General features: G+C 40.3%; 4 protein-coding genes and 1 long non-coding RNA gene across 6 annotated transcripts in view; 2 read left to right on the top strand and 3 right to left on the bottom strand.

Moving 5' to 3' along the window:
- The window catches only part of LOC108033751 (uncharacterized), a 120,755-nt gene extending 103,523 nt beyond the window's left edge, over positions 1–17,232 (top strand). For both annotated transcript variants that reach the window (XM_017108322.2, XM_050885335.1), the window contains 4 exons: positions 11,245–11,315; positions 11,775–11,965; positions 13,084–13,159; positions 15,369–17,232. In XM_017108322.2, the coding sequence (XP_016963811.1) occupies positions 11,245–11,315; positions 11,775–11,965; positions 13,084–13,159; positions 15,369–15,597 (567 nt within the window). In that variant the 3' untranslated portion in view covers positions 15,598–17,232. The remainder of the gene's footprint in view (positions 1–11,244; positions 11,316–11,774; positions 11,966–13,083; positions 13,160–15,368) is intronic.
- Positions 17,233–17,881: 649 nt separating this feature from the next.
- LOC127010678 (uncharacterized) lies at positions 17,882–20,119 on the bottom strand. Its single transcript, XR_007763394.1, has 4 exons — positions 19,974–20,119; positions 19,491–19,755; positions 18,432–18,578; positions 17,882–17,991 (listed from the first exon to the last, which is right to left on the bottom strand). It is a non-coding gene; the product is annotated as an uncharacterized LOC127010678 (long non-coding RNA).
- Positions 20,120–20,766: 647 nt separating this feature from the next.
- LOC108034109 (2-oxoglutarate and iron-dependent oxygenase JMJD4 homolog) lies at positions 20,767–22,310 on the top strand. The gene is made up of 2 exons (XM_017108887.2): positions 20,767–21,499; positions 21,556–22,310. Exons 1-2 carry the CDS (start codon positions 20,895–20,897, stop codon positions 22,208–22,210), a joined length of 1,260 nt encoding a protein of 419 aa, XP_016964376.1. The 5' UTR covers positions 20,767–20,894; the 3' UTR covers positions 22,211–22,310.
- On the bottom strand, positions 22,238–23,401 carry LOC108034110 (uncharacterized). Its single transcript, XM_017108888.3, has 4 exons — positions 23,146–23,401; positions 22,856–23,082; positions 22,618–22,794; positions 22,238–22,565 (listed from the first exon to the last, which is right to left on the bottom strand). The coding sequence occupies exons 1-4, from the start codon at positions 23,350–23,352 to the stop codon at positions 22,313–22,315; spliced, it is 864 nt and encodes a 287-aa protein (XP_016964377.1). The 5' UTR covers positions 23,353–23,401; the 3' UTR covers positions 22,238–22,312.
- On the bottom strand, positions 23,401–24,597 carry LOC108034111 (uncharacterized). The gene is made up of 4 exons (XM_017108889.3): positions 24,387–24,597; positions 24,098–24,330; positions 23,862–24,038; positions 23,401–23,806 (listed from the first exon to the last, which is right to left on the bottom strand). Exons 1-4 carry the CDS (start codon positions 24,576–24,578, stop codon positions 23,575–23,577), a joined length of 834 nt encoding a protein of 277 aa, XP_016964378.1. The 5' UTR covers positions 24,579–24,597; the 3' UTR covers positions 23,401–23,574.
- Between the last annotated feature and the right edge of the window lie 1,301 nt (positions 24,598–25,898).

Genomic DNA, 25,898 nt, shown 5'->3' with positions numbered 1-25,898 from the left:
TGTCAGAAGAAGTGTTGACTGCAGTCCGCCTCGCAGGCGTTTAATTAAATGCAGCCTGGATACACAGTAAGGTATTTATTTCCTGATTAGATTTAAAATTCCTGCAGCAATTTCGACCTTTCCTTCTTAATGGCTTGAACATCAAGTGGAAATTATTTTGAGCTGTGACTCGGCTGAGAAATCCCCACTTATCACACAGCCCACAAATCCTGGCCTCTGTGTCAGTTTTGGCCATCCATCATCATCATCCAGCTGGCCAGCTGGATGAATATTTAAGCCAGGATCCCAAGGAGCTGGGACGTTCGGCTGGCCCTCTTAATTAAAACTACAAAGCCCAGGCCACAAGGCAGCTGCCGTCAGAAGGCGAACTGTGTTCCAAGCTGCCAGCATGCCAGGACCACTTATTGTTATTGTTGCTTGTTAGTTACGGATATGGGAAAACACTTTTCGAATTTAATTGAAAATTATTGCACATGTATTTGGGCCGAAATACACTCGCCATGCATCGATTACTAAACAGATGGACCTGCAATTGGTCCCCAGACAAATCAAAGGTCTCGGGCCTGGGCTTGAAGTAATAAGCTGAAATTGTATTCAATTATGTTTGCCCATTGGCATTGAAAATGCATCATTGTTTTCCCATTATGATTGTTATCATTGGTTGGGGGAATTATTATCAAAAGCGCACATATATGTAGATGTATTCTTAGATATTCCATAACTTATCGGACCAAGCTAACAGGAGGAAATAAAACCACAATTTACAAACGAAATGGTGCATATGGTGAAAGGTAAATTTTAGGAAAATGCATTGTGCAACGAAGCTAGTATAAATATTTTTTCATTACTGCTTCATAGAGTTTTAAATCTGAGTTATTCCCCACAAGCACACTTCAAACTGCAAAGCTAATTAACCCTGGGATGGAAATACAGTTGCATGAAAAATTACCACATCAGATGCTTAAATGAATTTCAAAAAATATGCAGGAGACTTGTACCGCCGCAATCTGCTCTCAAAGCGGACTTCACCGCCCCTACTACCTGATTTTACTCTAATGGGAATTACGAACCGCGACTAAAAACGTCAAAGGTAAAGCAACAGAGAGTTTGCGGGAAAAATGTAAATGAAACATATCGTGGATCAAAAACCAACTGCGAAAAACCAGATGGAATAGCTCCGCACACGCACACTGAGGCGCAAAACACACACACTCACATTTATATACGTATGCATGTGGCCGCACGTATGCATAAATTTCACGCACAACTGAATTACGAGGCGCATGATGACGAGGCTGCCTGGCATGTAATGTAATATGTTGGATGCGGAAATCTGCACAAAGAGCGTTTAAAAACAACAGAGGCCTTGCCAGAGGGAGGGGATCGAAGGTTAGGCGTTGGCTACACTGGAAAAATACCAAGTTAATTATCGAACCTAAGTGCTTAATAGGGAAAATTCATAAAAAATTAACATTTGTGAAAATATTATTAAAGATTTATGTAACAAAAAAAAAAAACAAAATAATTACAAAGATTTTTAAAGTATTAGGTACATAAAAATTTTTTTAATTTTTATTACATTTCTGTAGGTGCCTTAAAGAGATTCGTTTGGTTTAGATTGAAAAGAAGTGGCCTGCAAAAATAATCAAATATACCTCAAAATTCGTCAAATTTTCGTTGCATTTCTGTCGGTGTACTTAGAGGTTCGGTTGGGTTAGACAGTTAAACAGACACGGCTGACAGGTTGGTTGGGGCGTGCAAAAATTCAGCACGCCATCATTAATCTTTATTTGCGCCCCACATCGGCCCCCGCCCCCTTCGCCTTCAAAAGGCAGCGCGTGAATAATTTAGCTACCTAATAATAAATCATTGCAGCCTGTGCATTAGTTGACTGTCTCCCGGCTCTATCAGTCTCCCTCTGTCACACCCACACACCGACGCATACCCACACACCCGCACACACACTTACAGGACCGGAAGTGCAGAGTTACATGCTTAAATGCTTATCAAATTTTATGCGTCGCCCTTTGTGTCTGTGTCTGTGTCTGCGTCCGTGTGACTCTCGTCCTGTCAGGGACTCGGCTCCACCACTAATGAGCATTAATTAATTGCCGAGCTGGCAAAGGGGGCGGCCCAGGATGTGCCACGCCCACCTTAAAGGTCTGGCTGGCCGGAAAGCATTTTTGCGGGCTTTTAGGCGCTGAAAGGTTAAATATAACCTTTGTGTAATTTCATCTTGATTTATTTTTGTGCGGAGATAATAAAAGGCAGGAAGGCATTCGTTTGTGAGATATCATTTTGCCTTTAGGCAGAAAAAAATGTAAATTATTTATCTACTGACTTTTCTGGAATTATCTACTCTAGCCTTTGGATCAAATTCTTTCCCTTTTTTACACAAATTACAAGTATTTAATAACTTTACTGCCAAATAACGTATACGACATGTGAGACGCACTTTACACCACAATGTACTAAACTTTCAGCATTATTAAAATTGTTCATTGAAAGATTTCAGTGTTTGTTTTATCAATACTTTTATTTTTGACGCCGGCACATTCTATCTCTTAAAAGGAATTTGAGACAATAAAAACAATTTGCAGAATTTCGTATGCAGCATAATTTGATTACTTTGGCAAATAAAGCACGATGGAGCAGCTGACAAAAATGTTTGGAGGGTGTGGGCTAGGTGCATGGGTATTTTAATTAAACCAGGCACACACATCTGCACAGATACTAAGAGGAAACAAATTATTGCTTCAAAATTCCGGCATTGTCCACTGTATAACGCAAGACAAAATGGATGGGTGTGAAGGCTATAAATATGCTAAAATATTTGGGCATCTATTTGCAACTTAGTTTGCGGCTTTCCGTAGAATGCAATGAAATATTTAAATGCACAATCAATAAACTGTGTGTCTGCTCCCCAAAGAAATTCCGCTTTGCATTTATTTTGTCGGAGAGACATTTCTTTTTGCCTATTTTGAGTGTTGCCCAAATTGATATTTCGAGCCCGGGCCCTGCGGTTGATGGCAGTGTCAAATGGACAAATATTTTCAATTAAAAATGTTTCTCGCAGCCACCCCCAACGATGTGATATCCCCTGTGTCGCTTTAATTGTTGTCCTGCCCAGGTAGGCTTGAACTCTTCTGACCGATGCAAATTGTTGCATAATCGAGTGCATTTCCAATTCGAAATTGTCTACGAAATATCTGCACGAAATGTGAGAAATATTCTTGGGAAATATTCGCTGGTATTGCAATTTCGGCCATTTGACATTTCATTGTAGTTCATCAAGCTGCATGTCTCGGGTCGAAACCATTTGTAAATTATTCTCGGCTATAATCTTCAATTTCGGGCTGCCGCCCCCAGCCCTTCGACTCGTATTTGTATCACAAACACTTTTTGTGACCTGGCTCGGAAATTCTCAACAAGCCAAAGGCGACCAAATACCAGAAAAGGAGTGGAGTATACCTGGGATTTAAATGCCATTTACACAGCTTTCATCTGGCCAATAACATGCGACCAAATCAGAGTCGCAGCAAAAGGATCGGAGTGTTGGGAATAGGAAACCCCACCGGAGGAGCGGGTCCCGAAATAGTGTTGACCCTTTTGCCATTGTCTGGGCACGTATGAAAGGGCTAAAAATGTGACACTCCGGGAATGCGAATGGGGAGCGGGCAGCAGCTCGGGCTTAGATGTCTCCCAGTAGCTCGCCAATTTACAGCAGCCAGCCCAACAGGCCCATTTCAGCCCACTCCCAGCCCAATCCGGCAATTCCAAAGCTGGCCGAGATTCAAATTGTGCGCACCTGTCGGCGGACAAAGACGGCAGTAATACAGTTGGGGGCGAAAAGATAGGAGTTTTGAAACAGTCTTTGAAGTAATTCAATATATATAAATTCTAAATTTAAATTAAAGTATTAAAGTCATGTTAAGACTTCTAATTGGTTTTACTACAATACTACTAAATAAAATCTTATTTTAAATATTTATATAACCTCGAAAAATGAAGGGACACCTTAAAAAAGTAAAGCATTTTATTTAATTGATTTTTTGTTCAAAATCCTAGACACCTTTTAAATTATTAACTTTATATTATTTTAAAAATTATTAAGGTATTTCATTTGAATAACACAATAAATTAATAATATAAAGAAATCATATCAGAGTACGGTTAAGCTATCCTCAATAGATACATCTCTAGCATTTCTGGCGTATCTGTAGACGCGTTCTGGGAACAGTTGGGCGGAGTTTGGGGCCTGTCTTCACCATGCCCCTCGACAATTCCCGGCTGAGGCTCAGGCAACGTTATTACCTTGACACATGTGTAACGGCTTTGTCTTTTTTGCGTTCTTCTACCATCCTTCCGCACATATTTTTTCTCGTGCCGAATTCAACTGTAACAACAACTGCAAAAGCGGCTTTTGTTTGGGCCGTCGACGGGCGGAGCAACCTTTAACCCCCCACCTGCGACCCCGCACCCTTTGACCCCCTCGTTGTTAACACTGCTATGGGCCTAGCGTGTTGCTAATGCATGTTGAGTCGAGCTTAAGACACAATTTCAGTCTGCTGGAAAAGATTTGTGCGCCCCCTTTGAAGTGGGCCCAAAAAGGAGGCCTAGAGCAGCCGAAATCCATTTAGCAATTTCCTCATTTTCAATCAGCTGGGCGGCGAATCCCCAGTTGGGGCGGGGCAATCTCCTTCGGCTCGAAATGATTAAGTATGCTACGTGGCATACCCTGGAGATCGTGCCGAAAGTGTGACAATTTCGTTTGGGAAAATATGGGAACCAATTCGGAGCTCCCGAGGGATGTAAATGCTTAAAAGACAGTTTTTCAAATTACAATATACAATATATCGTATCAGTATTTTTAATAAAACATAATAACCTCAAAAAACAGCCCTACGTTTTTATTAGAATAGCTACTCATTGAACAACTTTTACAAAAAATATAAAACACAAATCCATTCACACCAAAACACTTTGTATTGATTTGGTTACTTCTACATCGCTTAGTATTCATTTGGGACTCGTTTCAAAATACTTTTGTCACTTTCCAGTTCGATAATCGCTCACATAAATCGCATTTGGCTGTCATTAAAGTTCCAGTTAGCTTGGCCATAAAGGCTGCAGAGTTCAAGGGATTGGATGGGTTTTGTAAAAAATACGAGCCAACTTTATAGTCGCCCAACTCAGGGGAATGGCAACGGAAAATTGATGAAATTGATTTCCACATTGGCAATTTTCTGAGCGGACTCACGTTTGCACCTGACAACTGCAACCGGCTGACCTCTCAACTCCCGACTCGTGACCCCGCGACCCCCAAGTAAATGCTTTGGCCAAACATTTTGTCATCCATCTTGGGCCAGGATCCCCAACAACCACGTCGCTGTCTATTAGTAGCCTGTGCTCCCCGGTCCGCTCCTGCCCCCAAATTCCCTGCGGGTTCAGACGTCGCCATCAACAGGAGCATCCATTTCCCAGTCTCAATCTTGGCCAGCTGCAGAAGCTGCTGGATTTTTCTTTTCCGCTGCAGCACGTTTAGCCAGTCGCCTTTTGCTCGATTTTTGCAACTCGCTTGCAACAAATTGTGTGCCCTGCTTTGGGGAAAGGAGTGGAGAAAGGTTGGTATTCACTAACGACACTCTATAAAATATTCAACGTGCCTGCCAGAGACGGCTGCTAGGTGAATGTGTTGCCGCTGTCTTGGCAGCTAAAAGTTTTTAATGAATTTTTTAGCAAGCTAATCGAAGTCAATGTTAGTTGAAAAATGCATTAAAAAGCGAGGCACGTGTGTTCAACGCGTCGTATGCGCAATGTCGCCAGCCAAATGTCGGCAAATCTGACACGGGGTAAGGACAGTGTTTCTTGTTGCACTCTCCTCGTTTTTTATTGCTTTAAAAGTCTGAACTGCCACTTTTGACTTTTTAATGTCAGCTCTAGCAGAAGGTCAGACAGTCAGAAGAGCGGGAGGTGGAAAAGCTAACCAGCCGCATCAAGAGTTGCCATGTTTTTTTGCCCGTGCAGAAGGGAGGATATAACGTGCTTATCAAATTTGCATTGCAAATTTGGAATTTTCTGCTTGCTGGATATGTGGAAAAAAGGACCAAAGTGAGGGGCTCTGGTAAAGGGCAGAGTTCGCCGAATAATAAGATAAATATTTTATTGTAAGTGCAGCTCAACTGCAGGGCGATATTTTTATATGGGGTTTTTACTCCCAGGGCCAAATTAATTTTTATCAGCGACATCAAGAGCAGGCGTATCTGCTGTATCGGCTTCCAACAATATTTACAGGAAACGGAACTTTAAAATAACTCTCCAAGGACTTAGTCAAAAATATAGTTTTCCGAGTTGAATAGTTTGAAAATTTAAGATTTGTTTGCATATAAAAACAGAGCAAGCTTTAACGAACCGTGATTTTGACTGGAACTGAAAGAAAAGACTCATTTAAAACCCTGCTGAACTTGTAATTAACTTTCTCCGCCTGGGCATTACCAAAATATTTATCCAATTAATTTCTACCTTGGTTGCCGAGCAATTTATTGCAACATTTTCATTACGCTCTTCGCATATTTTCACTGCCATGGTGTTTGCTTTGGCTCATCGCATCTACTATATCTCATTTTCCCTGCTTATTTTAGCCGGCTCCTTGGTCCTGCCCTCTCGAGCATCTGCTCTGTGCACCTTGTGCCCCAGGCTGTTTTTCCAGTTGCAGTTTTCCGCAGCACTTGCCACGCTCTTTGATTGCTCGCTCCCATTTTCCCACTCCTCGCCGCCAAAGTAAGCGCCTCAATTATAGACTCAGACAGAAAGATAGACAGCCAGACGGGGAAACGCCAGCCAAACGCAACTGACGAAGGAGGCGAACATTTTTCCTCTATTTCAGGCATGGTGAAATGCGTGAAAAGCGAGGGAAATGTGGAGTAGGGCTTTTCCAGAGGAGCTCATAAGTAGGGATCTAAGTAACCCAGAGCAAGCTTGGCTGTATGACCTGCAGTTGAGCTTGGGTAAACAGTGTGCTCCGCTGCATCCTGGCATTCGATTGTTAATCATGGCCAATATTCCTCCGGGGATCAGGGATTGAGGGATAAGGGTTGGCAGATGAGATTTAAGATGATTTTTTACGCACAGGTTTCCCTGTCTTAACCTACCTTGACAATTTTTAAGCCTAATCAATTTCGAAATGTCCCCTTTTTGAAGAAATATAATCAATTTTCGGCCACTCCTAAAGTCTAATGAAGTTCTTGATTATATGTTCTTACTTTCAGTACATTTATTTAGAAATGTAACCAATAAGGTCAATTTTTTCAGATGCCATTTCCATATACCAGTGGCAACTTTTAATGGTTTTAATGTTTTCCTTTCAATTTGCAAATAACAAGTTCAGTGTCAGCACAAAGTTGTTTGGCATTTTGCAAAAATTATTAGCCAAAATAATGAGAGTCCACGCCCCAGAAGCGGCGGCAAGTCCGCACTTCATTTCCGAGGGTTTGGCTTTCCCATTCCTTCCGCTTTCCGCTTTCCAGCCCTTCCCCGGGCTCCCCCTCGAATTTCCCGAGCCCTGACAACCACAGCCAGCAATGACCTAATAAATCCGTTTTATGTCTTGGTCCTGGCGCCGCCCTCATTCGACGACTCCAATCGCTTGGACGGAAATGCCAGCGGCGTCTGTTTGTGGTAAGCCCCTCAGACAGGCCCTCCATTTCTCCAGCCTCATTTGCCTACACACTGCGAAAAATATTTATATAATGTGTACTTATCGAAGGGAAAATGAAATAGAATTTATTTAGAAAGCTATTGAAGTCACTGAGTTTCTAAACCTTACTCATCACTTAACCAAAGCATATAAACAAAGGAATTCTTTGAAACTTGTGTCTATCCTATCAAGAGACATAGTACCTAATAAACATATCTCAGTTAAATACTCATGTATATTTTCTGTTACCTTGGAGTTTTGAGTTTAAAATCGATCGCATGTTACAGATAACTTTATATTCCTCCATGTACGCCCCGCCGTTTCAATTCATATTCAAATTCAAATTGTAGGCGTGGTCGCGCCATTTATTGTCTGCGCCATTAGCTGCACTAATGATCCATTCATCGGGAGCCAAATCAGTGAGGGGCGGGGATTGGGGAGCGGGTGCGCAGCGGTGAAAGGAAAAATCCGAAGGGAAAAAGGGAAAAGGAAAACCCTAAGGCGGGCATATTTAAATAAGAGCCGGGATGCAGACTCCCACACACAAATAAACCCGTGCCCGGGCGAATGCCAACGCAGACAGACACATCGGCATTGTCAATATGCTTAATGGATTTTCAAATATTTAAACAACCCCGAGAACCCAAGACGATGGCGGCTTTTCCAGTGCCCAACCCAATACCCTGGCACCCCGCTGGTCCTGAATGCATTTGCACACATTTACGCATTCAGACAAATAAATCAAATGTTATGGGTCCCGGGCTAATGGAATTACAAATTGGTATTTTCTTCTATTTGCCATGCATAAGCGATAATTGATAATTGATAACTGGGTCAGGAAAATCCGCATAATGCCGATGAAAGGGAAACACACACAAAGTGCACTTTCCCGAGGCAAACATAAAAAAGAACACTTTTTAGGTGCTTACAACTTTTTTCATTAAAATTATAACTTTGCAAAAATTTCTAAATATGCAAGAAAAATAACTATAAGAATCTTAGTTTCCCCCTTTACAAAGATGCGGAAAAACGAATGCAACCACACGCATATCCCAGCTTGTTCATATAAGTTTTGCGGATATGCATTTATTTTATTTCAATTTAAAGTTTTAATGAGTTTTTGCATTGTGCCCTAATGCTCCTGTGAAAAGGGCCAACCCCTTGCCGGGATTTATTCCGTGTCGAGTTTATTTATTTACTCTTCACAGCGATTATTTCGAGCAGAGTTTTTCTGCACTTTTCCTCCTGCGCAGATTTGAGCGAAAATTTTAAATTAATTTGAAAATAAATTCAATTTAAACGCGGCTCCGTAGTTGTTGCTCTGTTGGCTTAAACTAATTGCCCCAGCAGTTGGCAAATCTCTGTGCAGCGCGGAATGCAATTTTTATGTTCGGCCTTGGTAACCGAAATTCATAAATTGCATATTAAATATTTTTGGAGAATATTCCAGATCGACGCGGGCATTTTCAATTTAATTGATTGCGGGTCAAAAAATTTAAATTCCACAAAAGCTTGGGGCTAATCTATACAAAGTCAGTTAAACCATGAGAGCAATTGATACAAAATTAATAACAATCGAAGCGATTTTTCTGCTTGTGTCAACCTGTCAGGAACTCGGCATTGTTGTGAGAACAAATAAATAACAAATAAAATAACCACGGCCGAAGTCCTGCTGACATTAATGAGTAAATGTGAAAAGTATCCATAGAAATCGACTTACAAAAAGGCCTCACTTCCATTGTTGAATATTGTCCGCCGGGCTTTGTGCGGATGTCCTTTTTCAGGACAACCGACACCAGGTCCAGTCGAGGAATTTCCTATAGTTATTTTCACATGAAAGTATTAAAGTTTGCGTTGGCCGTAAGAGAGTTGCAGGGTTGTAGAAAATATTTGGAAATTGCCTTCATTTTGCTTGCCACAAACAAACCGGAAACCTCCAATTAAAATTGCAATTAAATGCGACTGACCAGCATCAAACGGAGAACCGCCCACAAGGCCGAGAGAAAAACATATTTCAATTGAATTGATTATAATTATGTATATTTTATAACTGGCAAATGATTGCTGGTGCCGGGTTTCATGCAAATAAGCGGCATAAATATCAATAAATACGCACTTATATACATCAGTAAATATTGCCCGACAAATTATTTGTTTCCGGCTGCCTGGCTAAGTAATTAATCACCAAATAATTTGGTAATTTTAATTTACTAACCTCGTCCTCCGCCAAGCAATTTGTGCCCGTGCAGCGTTAATTAAGATTTAATGCCCTACTGGCACTCAAAATCGAATCCTGCCACGCCCCTTTTCCCATTTCTATTTGCCATTTTGTGTGCGTAATTAAGCGACAATAAGCATTTAATACACATTTTCTCCTGCGCACACACTTGCAATTAGTTTGGGCGTGTGTGTGTTTGCCTTCCGCCCAAATGCCACGCCCATTAAGTACACACTCCGCCCCATGGCACACACACAAACACACTCTCACGGAGCAGCAACAAATTGTTGGCTAATTTGAAAGGCACCGAAAGGCCGCCGCCTCCAATTGACATCGCTATACGGTTGTTATATAAATATATGAGTGGGGGGGGGCTTATATATACATATATGGTTATCACCAGGCTGATACGTCGTGTACATATGCCTGCAATTAAAAATTATCGGCGAGGCGGCATCGGACATTAAATACACTGCAAATTGGCCATGAAATTAAGGCTAAAAGGAGGAAGGATTTGAGGATGTGCATATTTGGTTAAACAGAAACATAAAATGGGTCCTTTAATATTGAATACTTTATTTATCATTTTATAAATCAAAGTACTTCTCTTCAAATTTACAAAAATTACCCAATAACATATAAGAAATGTTTTACAATTTTAAAATATTTTCAATAAGTTTTGATTACATTTTTATAACTGTGCAACATGAATATAATACATAGCTCTGGTCGGAAAGATAAATCTGCAAATCTATTTCAAGGAGGGAGAAAATAAAAGCTTCCATTTGGGGTAATTCTTCCTCCATTGAAATGTTTAATCAGAGTTCCCTAATTTAACGGCTAGCAGTGTAATAAATTTTGCCCACATAATTTGTGCGTTTCCTTGGGGCAAATGGAACAAGGGCGCAACAAGGGGCAACTTGCATCAGATTAGTAATTATGTAGGGCCCACAAACACACACGACCACGAATTCGCCCAATGAATCCCCATAAATCCGCGCATAAATACAAATTACTCTGGCAGCCAGCAATATCAATTTACTTGGGCGGCAGCGGGTTAAGGGTCAAGTGGCAGCCAAAGGTTAAATAAAAGCCCATGCATAATGAAAAGCGTTTTGAGATGTCCTTTGCCTTGGCGGTCATTACTTATGTTTTATGACATGCGGCTTAGGTTTTATGCCCTCGGCATTTCCTCTCTATGGAGGAAAATCCACCATAAGTATATTAGAATAGAGGGAGACAGAGGCAGCTACTTAGCGCTAATCAGTGACCATGGAGTTAGTGTTTCACCTCCGATTAATCCACTTACTTGTACTTCTTCACCTTTCAGACAATTATCCGCGAAATGAATCGACTGGGGATGATGGTCGACCTGTCGCACGTCTCCAAGGGAACGATGAGGTAAAAAGCAACTATCTAGCTAACCCGGTCCTTAGCCAACATATATCACACCCTACTAACTCCAACTTAACGTTCACTAACTATTACATTTTTTTTACCGTGTAAAACTCCACCTTAACCCAAATTAAACCATCCCTTTTCGTCGCCACAGTCAAACTAACCGAAACTAAACCTATTTACACTTTATCCTCTCATTAACCCTTACTAACCCTAAATATAACCGCAACTTAATATCACCTTATTCGGGCTTTTAACTAACCCTTCCTTAACCGGAACTTTATCCCATATTTTGCCTTCTTAACCCCACTTTAAAACTAATATCAACCCACATCGAACCTACCTGAACATCACCCTAACCTGACCCCTGTAGCCCGGGGGTCCCCTCTCTCAATCTTAACCATAACTTAACTCCACATTTACTTAACCATAACCTACAACTTGAATTTCCTTGATCTGCAGGGACGCCCTGGAGGTGAGCGAGGCACCTGTGATATTCTCACACTCCTCGGCCTACGAGCTCTGCAACACGAGCCGGAACGTCCAGGACGACATCCTGCAGGCGCTGGCCAAGAACGGCGGCCTGGTCATGGTCAACTTCTACTCGAAGTTCCTCTCCTGCAGCGACAACTCGACCGTGCACGATGCAGTCGGTAAGTGTCCCTACTTAAGAGCCCTTTAAGACATTTTACCCAAACTTTAAAACTTTAAATATTTATGAAATATTCAAGTTCCATTAGTGTTACACAGGTATTGCAATACTAAAGGTTTTTCGATCTTTTTTTCTTGAAATATCCTTAGTTTACCTTTTGAAACTACAACAATAAGGTATATCTTTAAGAAAAACAAAGCGTTTCACTAAATTTCTTAAAAAGTCTTCGACCTAGTGTTTTTTTAAACATATATTTCTCCGTTTCACACCTTTTATTATATTTTAATTTAAAAAAGGCGATATATTTTATGACAGTTTTGGTAGAAAAAAACGTGGCTGTCACTTATTCATTCTTGTACCTTTCTCAATGCCCTCGAGGGAACTTTGCCCCATCCGAAATCAATCAAAGCCAGTGACTTGGTCGCGGTTGCTCTTTGCTGGGTGGGATCCTGATTGTCAGGCTATTGTTTCAGTTAGTTCCTTATTGCCCCCTCCCCCCTCCTTCACTCCCTTTATCCTATTTTCGGCACTGCCTATCTTCTTCCCCCTTCCGTTCTGATTTTTGTGGCATTGCTTTTGACGTGCCATCAAAATGGCTCTCGTAATCACTTCCTGGATTCGTTGTCATTCTGTGAGCCACCTCAGATGTCTCCCTATTTTTTGGTCTGCACCGTAAAAAACACTAAGTCATTTTTAAATATGAAATGGTTTTTTAAAAATTTGTGCTTAGTTACCAGTTTTATTTTCGTATTTTTAATACATAAGTTTTAGGTTATTAACAAAACTAGTAAAAATATTTCAAAAATTGAAAAAAATTACATAGACCTCTGACTTAAATTAAAAATTACTTATAATTACTTTTATAACATTTAAACGCGTTTTTATCCTTTTTCCAAGCGCTTGTCTGGTAGTAAAGCCCTCTAATGCCTACTCCTTCACTTTCTTTTCATGCCTTTGTCTCTGCGGCTGCCTTGGACATGTTTCAAATTCGCGAAAACTTTAATAACGCTGACTTATGACGGCGGACCCCCAACAATGGTCCCTAATGAACTTGACTTCGAAATGCAACCCTGCCACCGGATATCCCTCGCTGACCACTCGCACACTCCCAACACACAGCGCATATTAATCACATTAAGCGAGTCGCCGGCATCGATCACGTGGGTCTGGGCGCCGGCTACGACGGCATTAATTAGTAAGTAAAAGTCATTTATTTCACTTAAATTCACATTTCTCCTCTCGCTCGCCGTCGTCGATATCCGCGTGCTCGTATTTATATATGCACGCTGCCGTCCTGGTGGCTTTCAGACCGTCGCCCTCTTTTTAAGTTATTAATTGATTTTATTTAAGACCCGGGCCTTAACATTGGCATATGGCCAGCGGTGCGATGGATGTGGATAGACCGCTATTATTTTACCGCTCATTACTGGCACATTTTCCCCGTTTTTATTTTTTCGGGGGTTTTCCGCGAACAACGGGTGCAATCTGTTTACAAGATTTTTAAGATAATTTAATGAGCTCTCATCGGGCCAACGGGTGGCGAGCGATAAAGGATTATCAGCCGGCGCATTGGGTTCGAAGTTATGGTGGTCGTAAAGGATTTAACTCGTAAGTAACTGCCGTGGAAAGAAACTGCAGGATATGTATTTAACATTTTTTGATAGGAGCTTAAAGACCATTAGAAAAATTAATGCAAATAAGCTGCTGTAGCAAGGCTGCCTTTAAACCACTTACCAATCCGCAGTTCGGCCAGTTCCCAAAAATATTTAAAGCCTGTGCTCATTAGCAGGACCAAAATGTTCATTACCTCAATGCGTGTCCTTTCCACTGCACCATCGTCATCAACGTCATTCGTCTCCATTATCGTTGAAATTATTCGTTATTATTCGTCTTCATGGTCGTTGTAATTCCCGTGATGCTGGGCAGAATGCATTTGCATAGATTTCCATTTCATTGCATCGTGGACACAATGCGAAAACAAACAAAATGTTCAAGCCGAAATTCAGATAAAACTACCTGTCCCCCCACTCTGATGTCCCTCGGCTGTTTTTGAATTAAATATTTTGAGTACATGGCCAAAAATGAGCGTATGAGCTGGATTCTCACCCAAAAACAACAACGAGGATAACAGCAAAAAATGTCCATGTAAATCAATTTCCACCGAAATGAACTTCATTTTGTGTCGGCTGTAGGACCGCGCGACCACAGAAATGTTTTTGAGGTGTTTGAGGCCAATAAAAACAAAAAACAAGCGAAATTCGTATGTATGAATATTTATGGGGCAATTGCCCGGGACCAAAATACGAAAAAAACACGAGCATGACACAATAAATAATCTAAAATTCTATGAAATTACTAAATGTCAAATGGTCTCGTTTTCGGTTCGCGACTCACCACATGGTGGATGTGCCTAATAAAACGCCATTCCACGTTGAAGGTTCGCTGGTTCCCAGTGACCTCTTTCCAGCCTTTGGAGTGTGTTTATTTAATTAATTTGTCATTAGTTGCACCGATAAACTGGTCGAACTATTGTGAATTGAATTTAAAGTTTTGGCCATCAAAACCACAATTGAGTGCCATTAATTTGTCAGCACAAACGCTTGCACTTAAAAGCAATTTCGCTATTATTCACAGAGGGAATTTTAAAATGGCTAAAGTCAATCCAAGAGAAAAAGTCATCTATTGTTTAGCAGGCCACAGTTGTTATGGCTTGATTTGGAAAATACTATACATTTCTTTGGTACTCAACAGGGTGTCAATAATGTTTTAAGTTCCAAAACAAATGTCAGCCTGATATGGCAATAAAAATAATAAGCGCCCTCGTTAGGATTATATTTTTTTTCCTTTGAATGTAAATTTTTTTTTGGCTAGCAAAACTTGTTTTTTATTTATACGTACGACATCCTGTACTTTGAAATATTTAGAATTATTTTTTAAGCCATACAATTCATCCTTAGCCATGCATAGGCCAGTATTTTTGCTGTTTGTGTCATTTAAATCGTTTAGGCCAAACGCCTGCATATAAAACTAAATTATTATTTATTTGTACAAATGTCTGTTTATAAAATATGATTACCGAGCACTTGAGCGTTCGGCCAGCAAAATATGTATTTATTATTTATTTTCCTTTGTGTGCCATTCATTATTTATATGTTTTTCCGTGTTGCTTGACTCCATGCGACTTTATTACGCCCAGAATGTCCTGCACACGAGTTGTTTTGCCTGTGGCTCTGCCTTCGGTTTGCTTATTCAATTTATTTCGAATGTAGGTAGAGCAGAATTAAATTAAATTGGGCGTAGAGATTTTTCGAAATGTGTGTTGTGAAGAGGGCAGAAAACATTATTCAAATTATTTACGACCCGAGAAAAAGTTAATATTTTTCGATCCGAAATCTGTTTTTTAGTACGCCCAAAGGACTGGAGGATGTGTCTTCATATCCGACGCTATTTGCTGAACTCCTCGGAGGCGGTTGGACAATTGATGAGCTGACTAAGCTAGCTGGCGGGAATTTCCTGAGGGTTATGCAGCAGGTGGAAAAACTGAGGGATGACAAAAAGGCGGCGGGCGTCAAGCCCTTTGAAGATCACCCCAATTTCCGCACCGACGACCCCTACAATTGTACATCCAGCTAATTGAGCACTGGACCCAAAAACACTGAGGTTGTACCAGAGATGCCGGGGAAGTCCCCAAAGTCATATGCAAAATCGATTGAGCTCCTGCTTCATATGTATAGTGAACTAAATTACGTAGCAAATTTATAAATACAAACTTGAATAACTTACAGCATAGCCAAGTACGATTTGTATAAGCTTTAAATATGTAACTTTAAGACATATTTATATTTTAATGTCTGATTATTCGGCCTAAGAAAAACTTTCCCCTGTTCCCCCGGTCTAATCGAATTACGTTTCATTTTGGTGACAATCCACAGACTGCCAAACAAGAGTAAACTTAACTATAAACTGCACAAGAAACACCCACAAATTTTGTGTTAGATTCTTTATTCTCTATACCAAGTCAATACAAGTACCAGACTTTGTTATCTCATCTCCAACTGGACCAACAAACACTTCCTTTCTTGCCTCTGAAACTTCAATTAACCCATTAATTTACTCGAAACCACATATCAAGTATGTAATAAACTAAGGTATTGAATTATATGGTAACTATTTAGTTTGTTTGCATTCAAATTCAATGCAAATACTTGTAAGTGGGAAAGCATACACTTAAAACTAAATAAGTAAAGTATCTACAGAGATAAATACTAGAGGAAATAGGAGGAAAATTGAATACTTCGGTTCCACCTTGGGGCGGGACATAAATGAAATGTTTAGTTAAATTTTTAATCAGTTTGAGGGCGAAAACTGAAAGAATGAATAGCGTAATAAATACTAAATTAGTGCGTAAGCCAAATGTGGGCGTGGCTCTGCCTGCTGCACAGTAAATTGTACATATAGTGTAAAGCATTCATTTCTAACTACACACCTGAACATATAGATGTCACCATTTTTCCAGAACACATATTCCCCTTCACTCCCAAATAGATCTCGACGCTCTGTCAGTCAGTCTCTCTGTACCTTCTAAACAAAAAGAAAACCCAAGCAGAAAAATCTAGTAAAATGCGTCTAGGTTAAGTAAACAAAATATACATACTAAACCAAATATTACAAGCCAAAACCAAAAATTCCCAAGACAAAATCAATAATTGTACATTTTTCTAAACCGAAACCGAAACCAAAACCGAGAACAAATAATAAAACTCTCTACAAATATATTATATATACATATATATAAATCTATTGTTACGTTTTGTACGATTTTGTATGTGTATATAGCATTTTTACCTATGCTCTGATTTTTATGGTCACTATATAGTTTTCTAGCAAACAATTTAAGCGTATTACTGTACTGGGTCTGAAGAGCAGAGTTGTTGGTAATCACCTAGTTCTTAGTCGGGCCTGGAAGGTCGAAAATAAATATCTGTAAAGTTTATACATATACGAATATGCCTAGATATAGAAAACCGAAAGCCGAACTAAGACGGAAACACCATATATACACAGAAACTCCATTCTCAAAATGTCTTTCAATTTATTTGGTCTCTTCTTCAGTTGGCAATTAAAGAGAAACAAACACACAATCCCCGACACGTATATGTAAAACCAAATTGTAGTTAAAAACTTGAAAATGGTAAAATGTTTAGCGGATAAATCTCAAAAGACAAACTGCAGTAAATATAAAACAATTAAATAAAAACCAACGCCTGGCTTTTCTGTGGTCTTTGATTTTTGAATGGCTTGGATATAAACTGTGTTTTCTAGAGTTACTCTTCAATATTTGTGTTTGATTTTTACTTACATCACTATATCTTTACCAATAACCATTTGGACTTCTTTATATTTATATACTAAATTTACTATTTCAAAACAACTAAATTGAAGGCTCTGTCTGAAGGGTAGATCCGAAGTGTCGACTCTATTTAAGAGCCTTGGGCATTTGCTGTTATCTATTTCGGGTGCTCGGATGATCCTGATTTTTGTTGATTCTTTTACTGATTTTCTTCATCTCCTTGTATGTAGAGCAGATTAATAGTCTTTATTAAACTTGCAAATTGGTATTGAATGGGTGCGCTCCTTCTAAAATGCGCTAAATTTTACTTTAAAAACTTGCACTGCAGAGGCTTGAAGCTGTTGTTCTGCTTTGAGAGCCTTCCCAGTAACCAATACTTATTTTGAAGCTTGGTGACAAGGTGACCGATTTTAATATTTTTAAAATTGAAAAATGGATTGGGAAAACTGTAAGTCTCAAAGTACAAATTTAATATTTTTCACCCCACTATTCGCTACTTATTTTTTTTCAGAAAGACGTTTTGCCTGAACGAAATTTCAGATGTTCTGATATTAAAACCATTCAAGCTTTTGAACTTGCACTTTATTTATTGTATTGCTTTATTTCCATATATATATGCTATAATTAATCATCTCAATTTGAACGGCAGAACGGGCATTGGCCGCGCACAACAATCACTGTGAAATAGAAACAAACAAAATATGTCTTAACATTTTTGTATATTTTAAATTTAAATTTAAAATAAAAGTAAAAGACGACTAACTTTGGCAAGTCAAAGGTATATTCCTTGCAGATAAGGTAGTTTGTAGTTTAGTACAATCATTGGTTAATTGCTTGAATTATACGACTTTAACATAAAGATGTTAAAATGTTAAATGTGTAATGTACATGTTTATTAAAATGTCCTCCTGTTGCTATTAAAATTAACTATTATTTTAACGATCAATTTTCAAATGATGACAAGTCGGGCCGAGGTAAAAGAAAAAAGTTTTTGTGGTATTCTTTATTTTAAATTTTACTGAGATGCATCGTTTCTAACAGTTTGGAAACTATCGGAGGTTGCGGCTATTCCTAAGTTTATCCCGACATGGAGGAATTTAACATATGAAATACTTACCACCTGGCAAGGGGGTGGCCAAGAGCTGAACAACGCTCAGGAAGAAAACGATCCCTACAATTAGAACTTTCAACGCAACCATTCTGGGTGATGGAAAATAACTGAACAATCTCTTTCGGTGAAATATTATTTTATAACAGCGGCTGCCTGCAAAAACCAAAGCGAGTGTAATAAAATGAGGTGAAAGTTCAATTTTCTGGAATTTGATTGCACACGGAATATAAGCTGTTCGAAGTTGACTCATGTCAATAACGAATACAATATGTGATAAGAAAATAAAATTTTGGTCCAAGCGAATTTTTTTGACAAAAACGTTATCAAAAAATTTGTATACCCGTTACTCGTATATTAAAAGGATGTACTAGATTCTTCGAAAAGTATATAACGGGTAGGAAGGAAGGAAGCTTTGGCCACCCCGTAAAGTAAATATATTCTTGATCAGGATCACTAACCGAGTTAATCTAGTCAGGTACGTTTGTCCGTCTGTCCGTATGAACGCTGAGGACTCGGAAACTATAAGAGCTGGAAGATTCAGACTTGGCATACAGATTCCTGGGCTTCCTGCGCAGCGCAAGTTTGTCCCACAATCCGCGAAAATTTGTAGCGCCTACATTTTTTATGATAGAAAAAAAAACTTTTACTGAAATGTATTTGTCTTATAAATACCTATCGATTGACTTAAACAAAATTTTGGCTCGCCCACTCTACGCCCACAATCGGCTAAAAGCTTAAATCTGTCAATCGCCCACTTAACATATATACATATACTGAAATAGCGGGTAGATGGCGCTTTACAACATCGCTTTGCTGCTTTCCATTCTTCTTTTGCTCCCTTAAGCTCAGTAAGGGGTATCTGACACTCGACTATAGCGTTCTTCCTTGGCATTTAGCTAACGGCTTAGTTTTGTAAGTAGGAGCAAAGCTGTAAAGCGCCACCTACCACCAATTTAAGATATGGTAGCGTGCCAGACCTGACTGTTTTAATGTACATTTTTCAATGCACCAGTAACTATTAGATGTCGAGTCGTTTTCCCTGCAATCCTTAACTTACATACTTACATATAAAACGAATCGATGTCGATTATAACACCTAGATTATTCAATTCATTTATTGAAATCAGTCTTTTGGTTTTTCTATTCCTAATATATTGCTTTCAAGAAAAAATGTCGTTTCGAATTATCCAAATTTCAGTTCTTCTAAAAATACTAAACAATTTTTAAGCTTTTGAACTGGATCCTTTTATTGCTTTTCTTTCCCTATACATTTTTCATAATTATCCATCATAAGGGCGGCGAAATGGGTTACCACCGCTGGTAGAAGGAGCTGTAAAACAAAAACATACAAAATATAATTTTTTATGTTAGGTATATACACTTTTAAATTTATTAAATAAGTAAAAAGAAAGGTAATCTTTTTCAAGGGTGTTGAACTTTCGGATTGTTACCAATAAGATGAAACATTTGAACAAGATCACTTTTTAAAACTTGAGAATGATTCGAAAGTTTTTCCGAAAAGGATAACGTATAATATGAAACGCTTACTTGGTATTGGAATGGCCAAAAGCTGAACAATTTTCAGGAGAAATACCATCCCTACAATAAGAACTTTGAACGCAACCATTCTGGATGATGGAAAATAACTGAACTATCTCTTTCGGGCGCGAGTCTTATTAAATGTTGTGATAACCAAATATATGGAATTCAACGAGTTCAATGCATCCCATTTTCTTGTTAATTATTTTTAATTACAATGCATTTTAAGTTAAATGATAAGGCCTCATAGATGCTTCTCTTATTAATCTTGCAATATATTTTGTGTACATTTCAAGAATAAGATTAAGACGCATTGGTTAATAAGAGCAAATACAATGCCTGTCCTAATATCGAATACAATGAGTGATAAGAAAAGATATAATCGGGTAACCAAACTCCCATTATACTAAAAAAATATTAAAACGTATCCAAATTTTTTTCTTTTCGACAGTATAGAGGTCTATACAATAAATATAATTTTAGCGAAATACAAAATACGATCTATATTTTTATTGGAAATAAAAAAAGGGGCTATAAATTCTTTCCTTCCATAAACTCGTGGTAAAATAATATTAGATGTGTCATGCTTTGCTAAAATACTAAACTATCCAAAACATCCCCCTGCATTCGCCAGCGACTGTTTGCCAAGTGAATTGGTATTTTGGTATATACTAAAGTTTACCATTAAGCGTCTAGAAAGTGTCCTCGCTAAGTTAGCCGCGTCACGCAACACTTTAACGTGACCAGGTATTCGATTTATTTTATAAGCCGAAAAAGGTATTTGGTATCGATAAGTGCTTAAGTAGTTGATGGCCACCCTATTTCATAACAAACAAAGTTGTAATTGGACCTTTACAAACATCACCCATAAAACAACAGCCAGTGCATGATTAAGGGCCTGGGGACACCGAGGACCAACTGCCAGACCGAATGGCGTCAGAGGAGCGCAATGGGGACCACTTGCTCCAGCTGCATCCCGAGGAAGTCGGGCAAAATGACAGGCAGCTGCCCAGGGAAATCGAGCGGTGTTCTGGCCTGAGTTACAATGACTTCTTCTGGCGCTACATGCACAAGAACCTCCCGGTCATCATTACAGACGTCTCCAACGACTGGGAGTGCCGGAACTGGACGGTTCCCCAGGAAGCCCGGGACCTCAACTCCAATCTGAGCTCATCTTCCATCAACTTCGACTACCTCAAAGGCAAGATTTCCAATTGCCCGGTTCCGGTCGCCGATTGCAACTCATCGTACTTCAACAGTCACACCAAGCTGGAGCTCAACTTCCACGATTACCTGGAGAAGTGGAGAAGCGGCATTGAAAACCAATCCTCGACGACGCAGGAAGTCAACAGCAATGTGGATCCCACGAGCAGGGACAATCTCTACCTCAAGGACTGGCATCTCGCCGCGCAAATGCCGGGCTATAACTTCTACAAGGTGCCTAAATACTTTGCCTCCGACTGGCTGAACGAGCAACTGATTGACCAGCAGAAGGACGACTACAGATTCGTCTACATGGGACCCAAGAACTCTTGGTAATGGTCATCTTTTGACTCTCTTCCTTCCTATATTAATTCTCCTACCATTTCAGGACCTCCTATCATGCGGATGTGTTTGGCTCCTTCAGCTGGTCCACCAACATTGTCGGCCTTAAGAAATGGTTGATAATGCCGCCGGGCGAGGAGCTCAAACTGAACGATCGCTTGGGGAATCCGCCCTTCAGCATAGACGAGAAAATGCTGGATGAACACAACGTCCGGTATTACACTATCAACCAGCGGGCCAATGAGGCTGTCTTCGTGCCCAGTGGCTGGTGCCATCAGGTGTGGAATCTAACCGACACCATATCCATCAATCACAACTGGTTCAATGCCTGCAACATAGCCATGGTCTGGCAAAACCTCAGGAACAACTTGAAGGCCGTTTGCAAAGAGATCTCCGACTGCCAGCAGATGGACAATTTTGAGGCCCACTGCCAGACAATGCTGAGGGCCAGCTTTGGCATCAACTACCTCGATTTTATAGAGCTCCTGGAGTTCATAGCCACTCGCCGGTTGGTCGAGGCAACCGCTGCCACCAAGTTTTTACTATTCGATAGGTATAGGATGAACGATTATCATGTGCAATACGACCTCGAGTGCTTAAGGAAGATCACAAGGACACTGACAGAGGATCCGACTGTTCAGCGTAGTGCCCTTCAATTAGAGGATCGCTGCCGGCACCTGCTCGCCCGATTAGAATTTTAGTAACAGCACGTGGAAAAGGCCTTGGCGTATTTTTATACCAAACTTGTATTCATATACAAACGATAGTCGTAATATTTTAATACAGATATTTAAACACCAACTCTACTCGCCCTCGGGCCAGCTGCCATCTCCCTTGGTGGCTTGCGTCCTCAGCCAAAGGCATTGGTCGATGATTTGGAAGCCGAGCTTGCTGAACATTCCGAAGGACGGTTTATTTGAGTGGCCTACAAGGGCCATGACGTCGTGACCGTGGGCGGCAAGGCGGTACGAGATTTCTCTAGTCACAACACTGCCAAATCCGCGACGTTTATAAGAGTCTTTGACTTGTAGAGCTCCCAAGTAGCCGCCTTGTAATCTGAGAGATAAACGGCTCAGACATCTGGATTATGACATTATATGTGACTCACCTGATGCACCAGGCAACCAGTTCGTTGCTATCTTCCCGATACAATCCAGCACTGACGCACATGCGAATCTGTCTCTCTATAAAGTAAAGAGATCCCGAATGACGATTGGGCCACTCTCGGTCAACCAGAGGGGCGTCTGCCACACCCAGAGACTTAAGGACAAACCCAGCAGGGGGTCTAGGAAAAGTGTGGCTCATAAAGAGTTCTTCTACACATATTAGAAATGAGTATTTCGTACTCGACCCTCAGCTTGAGAGCGTCCTCCGCTTTCATATAAAACAGATCCGTGCCATCCCTGAACAGCAGCTTCAACTTCTTGGACTCGACAATGCTATCCAGGGCATCAACGTGCCTGGAGGGAATGGAACTGCCCTTCAAACCCGATGACCAGTCCAGCAAATCCAAAGCTCTTCTGACAAGGCCGTTTGTGTTGTTCAAACTGCCCACAAACAGTTGATAGCGATCCTAAAAGTGACCAACACGACCCTCTGCGCGACTTGTTTACTCGTTGAAAGCAGCAGAACTCACCACAATGACAAAGAGACCCTCATCTCTGGCTTGCTTTGTGTCCAAGGTGTACATGTGCAAGTGCTTCATGTGGGGCTGTGTGGTTAAGAACTCTATGAAGTTATCCAGACAGTAGTACTCCTGGCAGTATTTGGGCCAGTTCTGTTTGTAGAGTCCCTGGAACCCCTGGATGTCTGGCAAGCCAATTTCTTCTAACTGAGCGCACATTTTAGTTCGGAAACGACCTCTTCCCCCAACTAATGGAACTAGAATAGATTGTGTGTGGTTGATTAAGTTGATCAACTTGCAAGGCAGCTTGCACAGTGTATTTCTCTTCAGAGATATATAGATTCTCTTACTCGGTTTCTCTTAAAGCTAGCCAACGCGTTTCTACCACGGCTGATAAAACTAAGTAATCTTAAAATGGTAACATCGATCAAAGCAGTACAATCAATCTTTGTTTGGGGCTTCCGTGAGCAGCCAGTGACACTGATCGTTGTACCTGAAGCCCAGCTTTTTGAACAGGTTCAGCGATGGCTGGTTTTCTGAGCTCACTTCGGTGATAATGTCGCGTCCCTGCTCAGCCTCTCGTCTCGAGAACTCCTTCACTATGATGGCGCCAAAACCTCTGCGTTGGTAAGCGGCTTTGACCTGCAGAGCTGCCAAAAGTCCATCCTGCGCCCTGTTCAAGGTATTCTAGTTAGCACGCATACATATTTCTGTTGGGATCTCCTTACCTTATGCACCAGGCCACGAGTTCGTTGTCCTCGTCCTTGAACAGGCCCACGCTGGTGGTGCACGAAATTTGACGTCGAATGTAGGGAAGAGAACCAGGTTCCCTCCACTCCCAGTGATCGTCTACCACTTGGGCATCGTCTACCTCTAAGGGCTTCAAGGAGAAGCCGACTGGAGGTCTAGAAAGTAATTAAACTGCTTTATAAACGAATAAACCTTACTTTTTATACAAACTTACTCCACATAAAAGTACAGGGCCTCTTCCTTGCTTAAAACCAGGGAATAGGTCACGTAGTTAAGGCCCAATTTAATATTTTTCGCCTGAATTACATCGAGCGCAACTTTCAGATATCTTTGTGGCATGGAGGCGAATTGTTCGCCCCCATAAAACGGCAACTTGACCAGGGACTCCTTCAAAACCCTTTCGAAGCTTTCAGCCTCCAAAGAGCCCACCGAAATTTGATAGCGATCCTTTACGAGAGGTAAAGATATGGCACAGATTGATGGAAAATGTATCACGTTCATACCACGATCACAAACAAGCCGAGTTCCAGATTGGGGAGAGCGTACACTTGCACATCCTTTAGCTTGGCGTCCCTCTGGTAGAGCTCCTGGAAACTGTCCAGGCAGTAGTACTCCTTGCAATATTTGGGCCAGTCTCGGGTGTAGAAACCTTTCAGGTCCGCCAGTTGCTGGGCGACTTGCTGCAGGCAGTCCATTTTAGAAACTGATCCATGGCAACCAGACAGTGATTCAATTTATACTCAAAAAATTATCTCAGACATCTTAATCCGCTTTATGATGTTATTTAGTTTAGCCCTTGCACACATTTCTTTATCCATATTTGCTTTCTGACATTGTCTATTGTTCCTCTAAGATACCTGAATTAAATTTGAATTAAGGTCCCCAAAAACAAGCCTCGCTTTCTTACAGTGTCAGTGGCTTTGGAAAAAGCCCGGAGCCCTTGAAAATCTTGGAGATCCGGAAAAACTTGTACACCTGACGCTATATGATTTTCCATTTGGTTTGTGATCGGTTTAAGTTGCCGGCACTTTATGATCAACGGATAGCTTTGTAAACCACTTTCCAACCTATCTTTACAACAACTTGTTGGGCCGAGATACGTATTATGTGCAAGTCCATAAAGAGCTTTCTCAGCTGGGAAAATTTGTGAAATGAACCTAATCAGATATGGCATTTTAGAGAATTACTCATTTCGTAGAAAATATAAGTCTACAATTTTACCTTTTTTTTGTTATATTTTTGTGTTCTGTTATTTATTTGCTTAGCTTGTTTCGGTCTGTACTGGATTACAAAGTGGAATCTTCAAAACTATATGTATTGCCGACCTTGCTTTTGCGTCAAAATAGCACTTCCATATTAGGTACTTGATTTTATTGTTACTCCAAGGACCAACTTAGATGCCCCACTAGCTTAAACGTCTTTGTCCCATTTTCAAGCATTATAACAAATATTTTGCAGATGAATAAGCGCTTTACCTTATTAATTCTTGTCGATTACCAAACCTTGATCATAGATCTAAAAGTTCAATTTTTATAATAAATTTTAGGGCGCCTTCTTTTCTTCAAGAGCCTCTATTCTGGATAACTTCCTTAGAAGGGTTCCTTAACTTGAAAAACTGTCAGTAAGCCAACCTTAGTCCTATTAGAGATGGATATTTGGAGCATACTCTACATTTAGTCATTTTTTGTTAGGTACTTATAGAAAATCAATCACTTAGAGCTTATACTATAACGAGGAAGAACTAAAGCTATAGTCGAGTGCCCCGACTAACTGATGCCCTTTACTCAGCAAGGGAGCAAGAGGACGAATCTTCAGCAAAGCAAGATTGTAAAGAGCGTAGGCCGTGTTGCGATAGATAAAGAAGAAAGGAACCTTGTAGGTCGCTCCTGTGGTAGCAATGTATGCATTGTTAACATCAATGAAATAGCAAATAACTAACCTTGACTATTTCTTATAACTGTGTTCAAGAAAAGCACTAATTGTCATAAATATGAGAGTTTTTACGAGCTCTGTCA

The sequence above is a fragment of the Drosophila biarmipes genome, chromosome 2L (assembly GCF_025231255.1).
Source record: "Drosophila biarmipes strain raj3 chromosome 2L, RU_DBia_V1.1, whole genome shotgun sequence".
In the NCBI taxonomy this organism is placed as follows: domain Eukaryota; kingdom Metazoa; phylum Arthropoda; class Insecta; order Diptera; family Drosophilidae; genus Drosophila; species Drosophila biarmipes.
The sequence above is the reverse complement of the archived record's forward strand: the minus strand, read 5'-3'. Positions and strand labels throughout refer to the sequence as shown.

Excerpts from the sequence above, each read along its gene's own strand:
- LOC108034109 (XM_017108887.2), top strand. The coding sequence starts at position 20,895 with ATGGCGTCAGAGGAGCGCAATGGGGACCACTTGCTCCAGCTGCATCCC. Across the intron at positions 21,500-21,555 it reads ATGGGACCCAAGAACTCTTG|GACCTCCTATCATGCGGATG; the intron begins GTAATGGTCATC and ends CTACCATTTCAG.
- LOC108034110 (XM_017108888.3), bottom strand. The coding sequence starts at position 23,352 with ATGTGCGCTCAGTTAGAAGAAATTGGCTTGCCAGACATCCAGGGGTTC. Across the intron at positions 22,795-22,855 it reads GCTCTCAAGCTGAGGGTCGA|ACCCCCTGCTGGGTTTGTCC; the intron begins GTACGAAATACT and ends CACTTTTCCTAG. Across the intron at positions 22,566-22,617 it reads CTGGTTGCCTGGTGCATCAG|ATTACAAGGCGGCTACTTGG; the intron begins GTGAGTCACATA and ends TTTATCTCTCAG.
- LOC108034111 (XM_017108889.3), bottom strand. The coding sequence starts at position 24,578 with ATGGACTGCCTGCAGCAAGTCGCCCAGCAACTGGCGGACCTGAAAGGT. Across the intron at positions 24,331-24,386 it reads TCGGCTTGTTTGTGATCGTG|GATCGCTATCAAATTTCGGT; the intron begins GTATGAACGTGA and ends CCTCTCGTAAAG. Across the intron at positions 24,039-24,097 it reads GCCCTGTACTTTTATGTGGA|ACCTCCAGTCGGCTTCTCCT; the intron begins GTAAGTTTGTAT and ends ATTACTTTCTAG.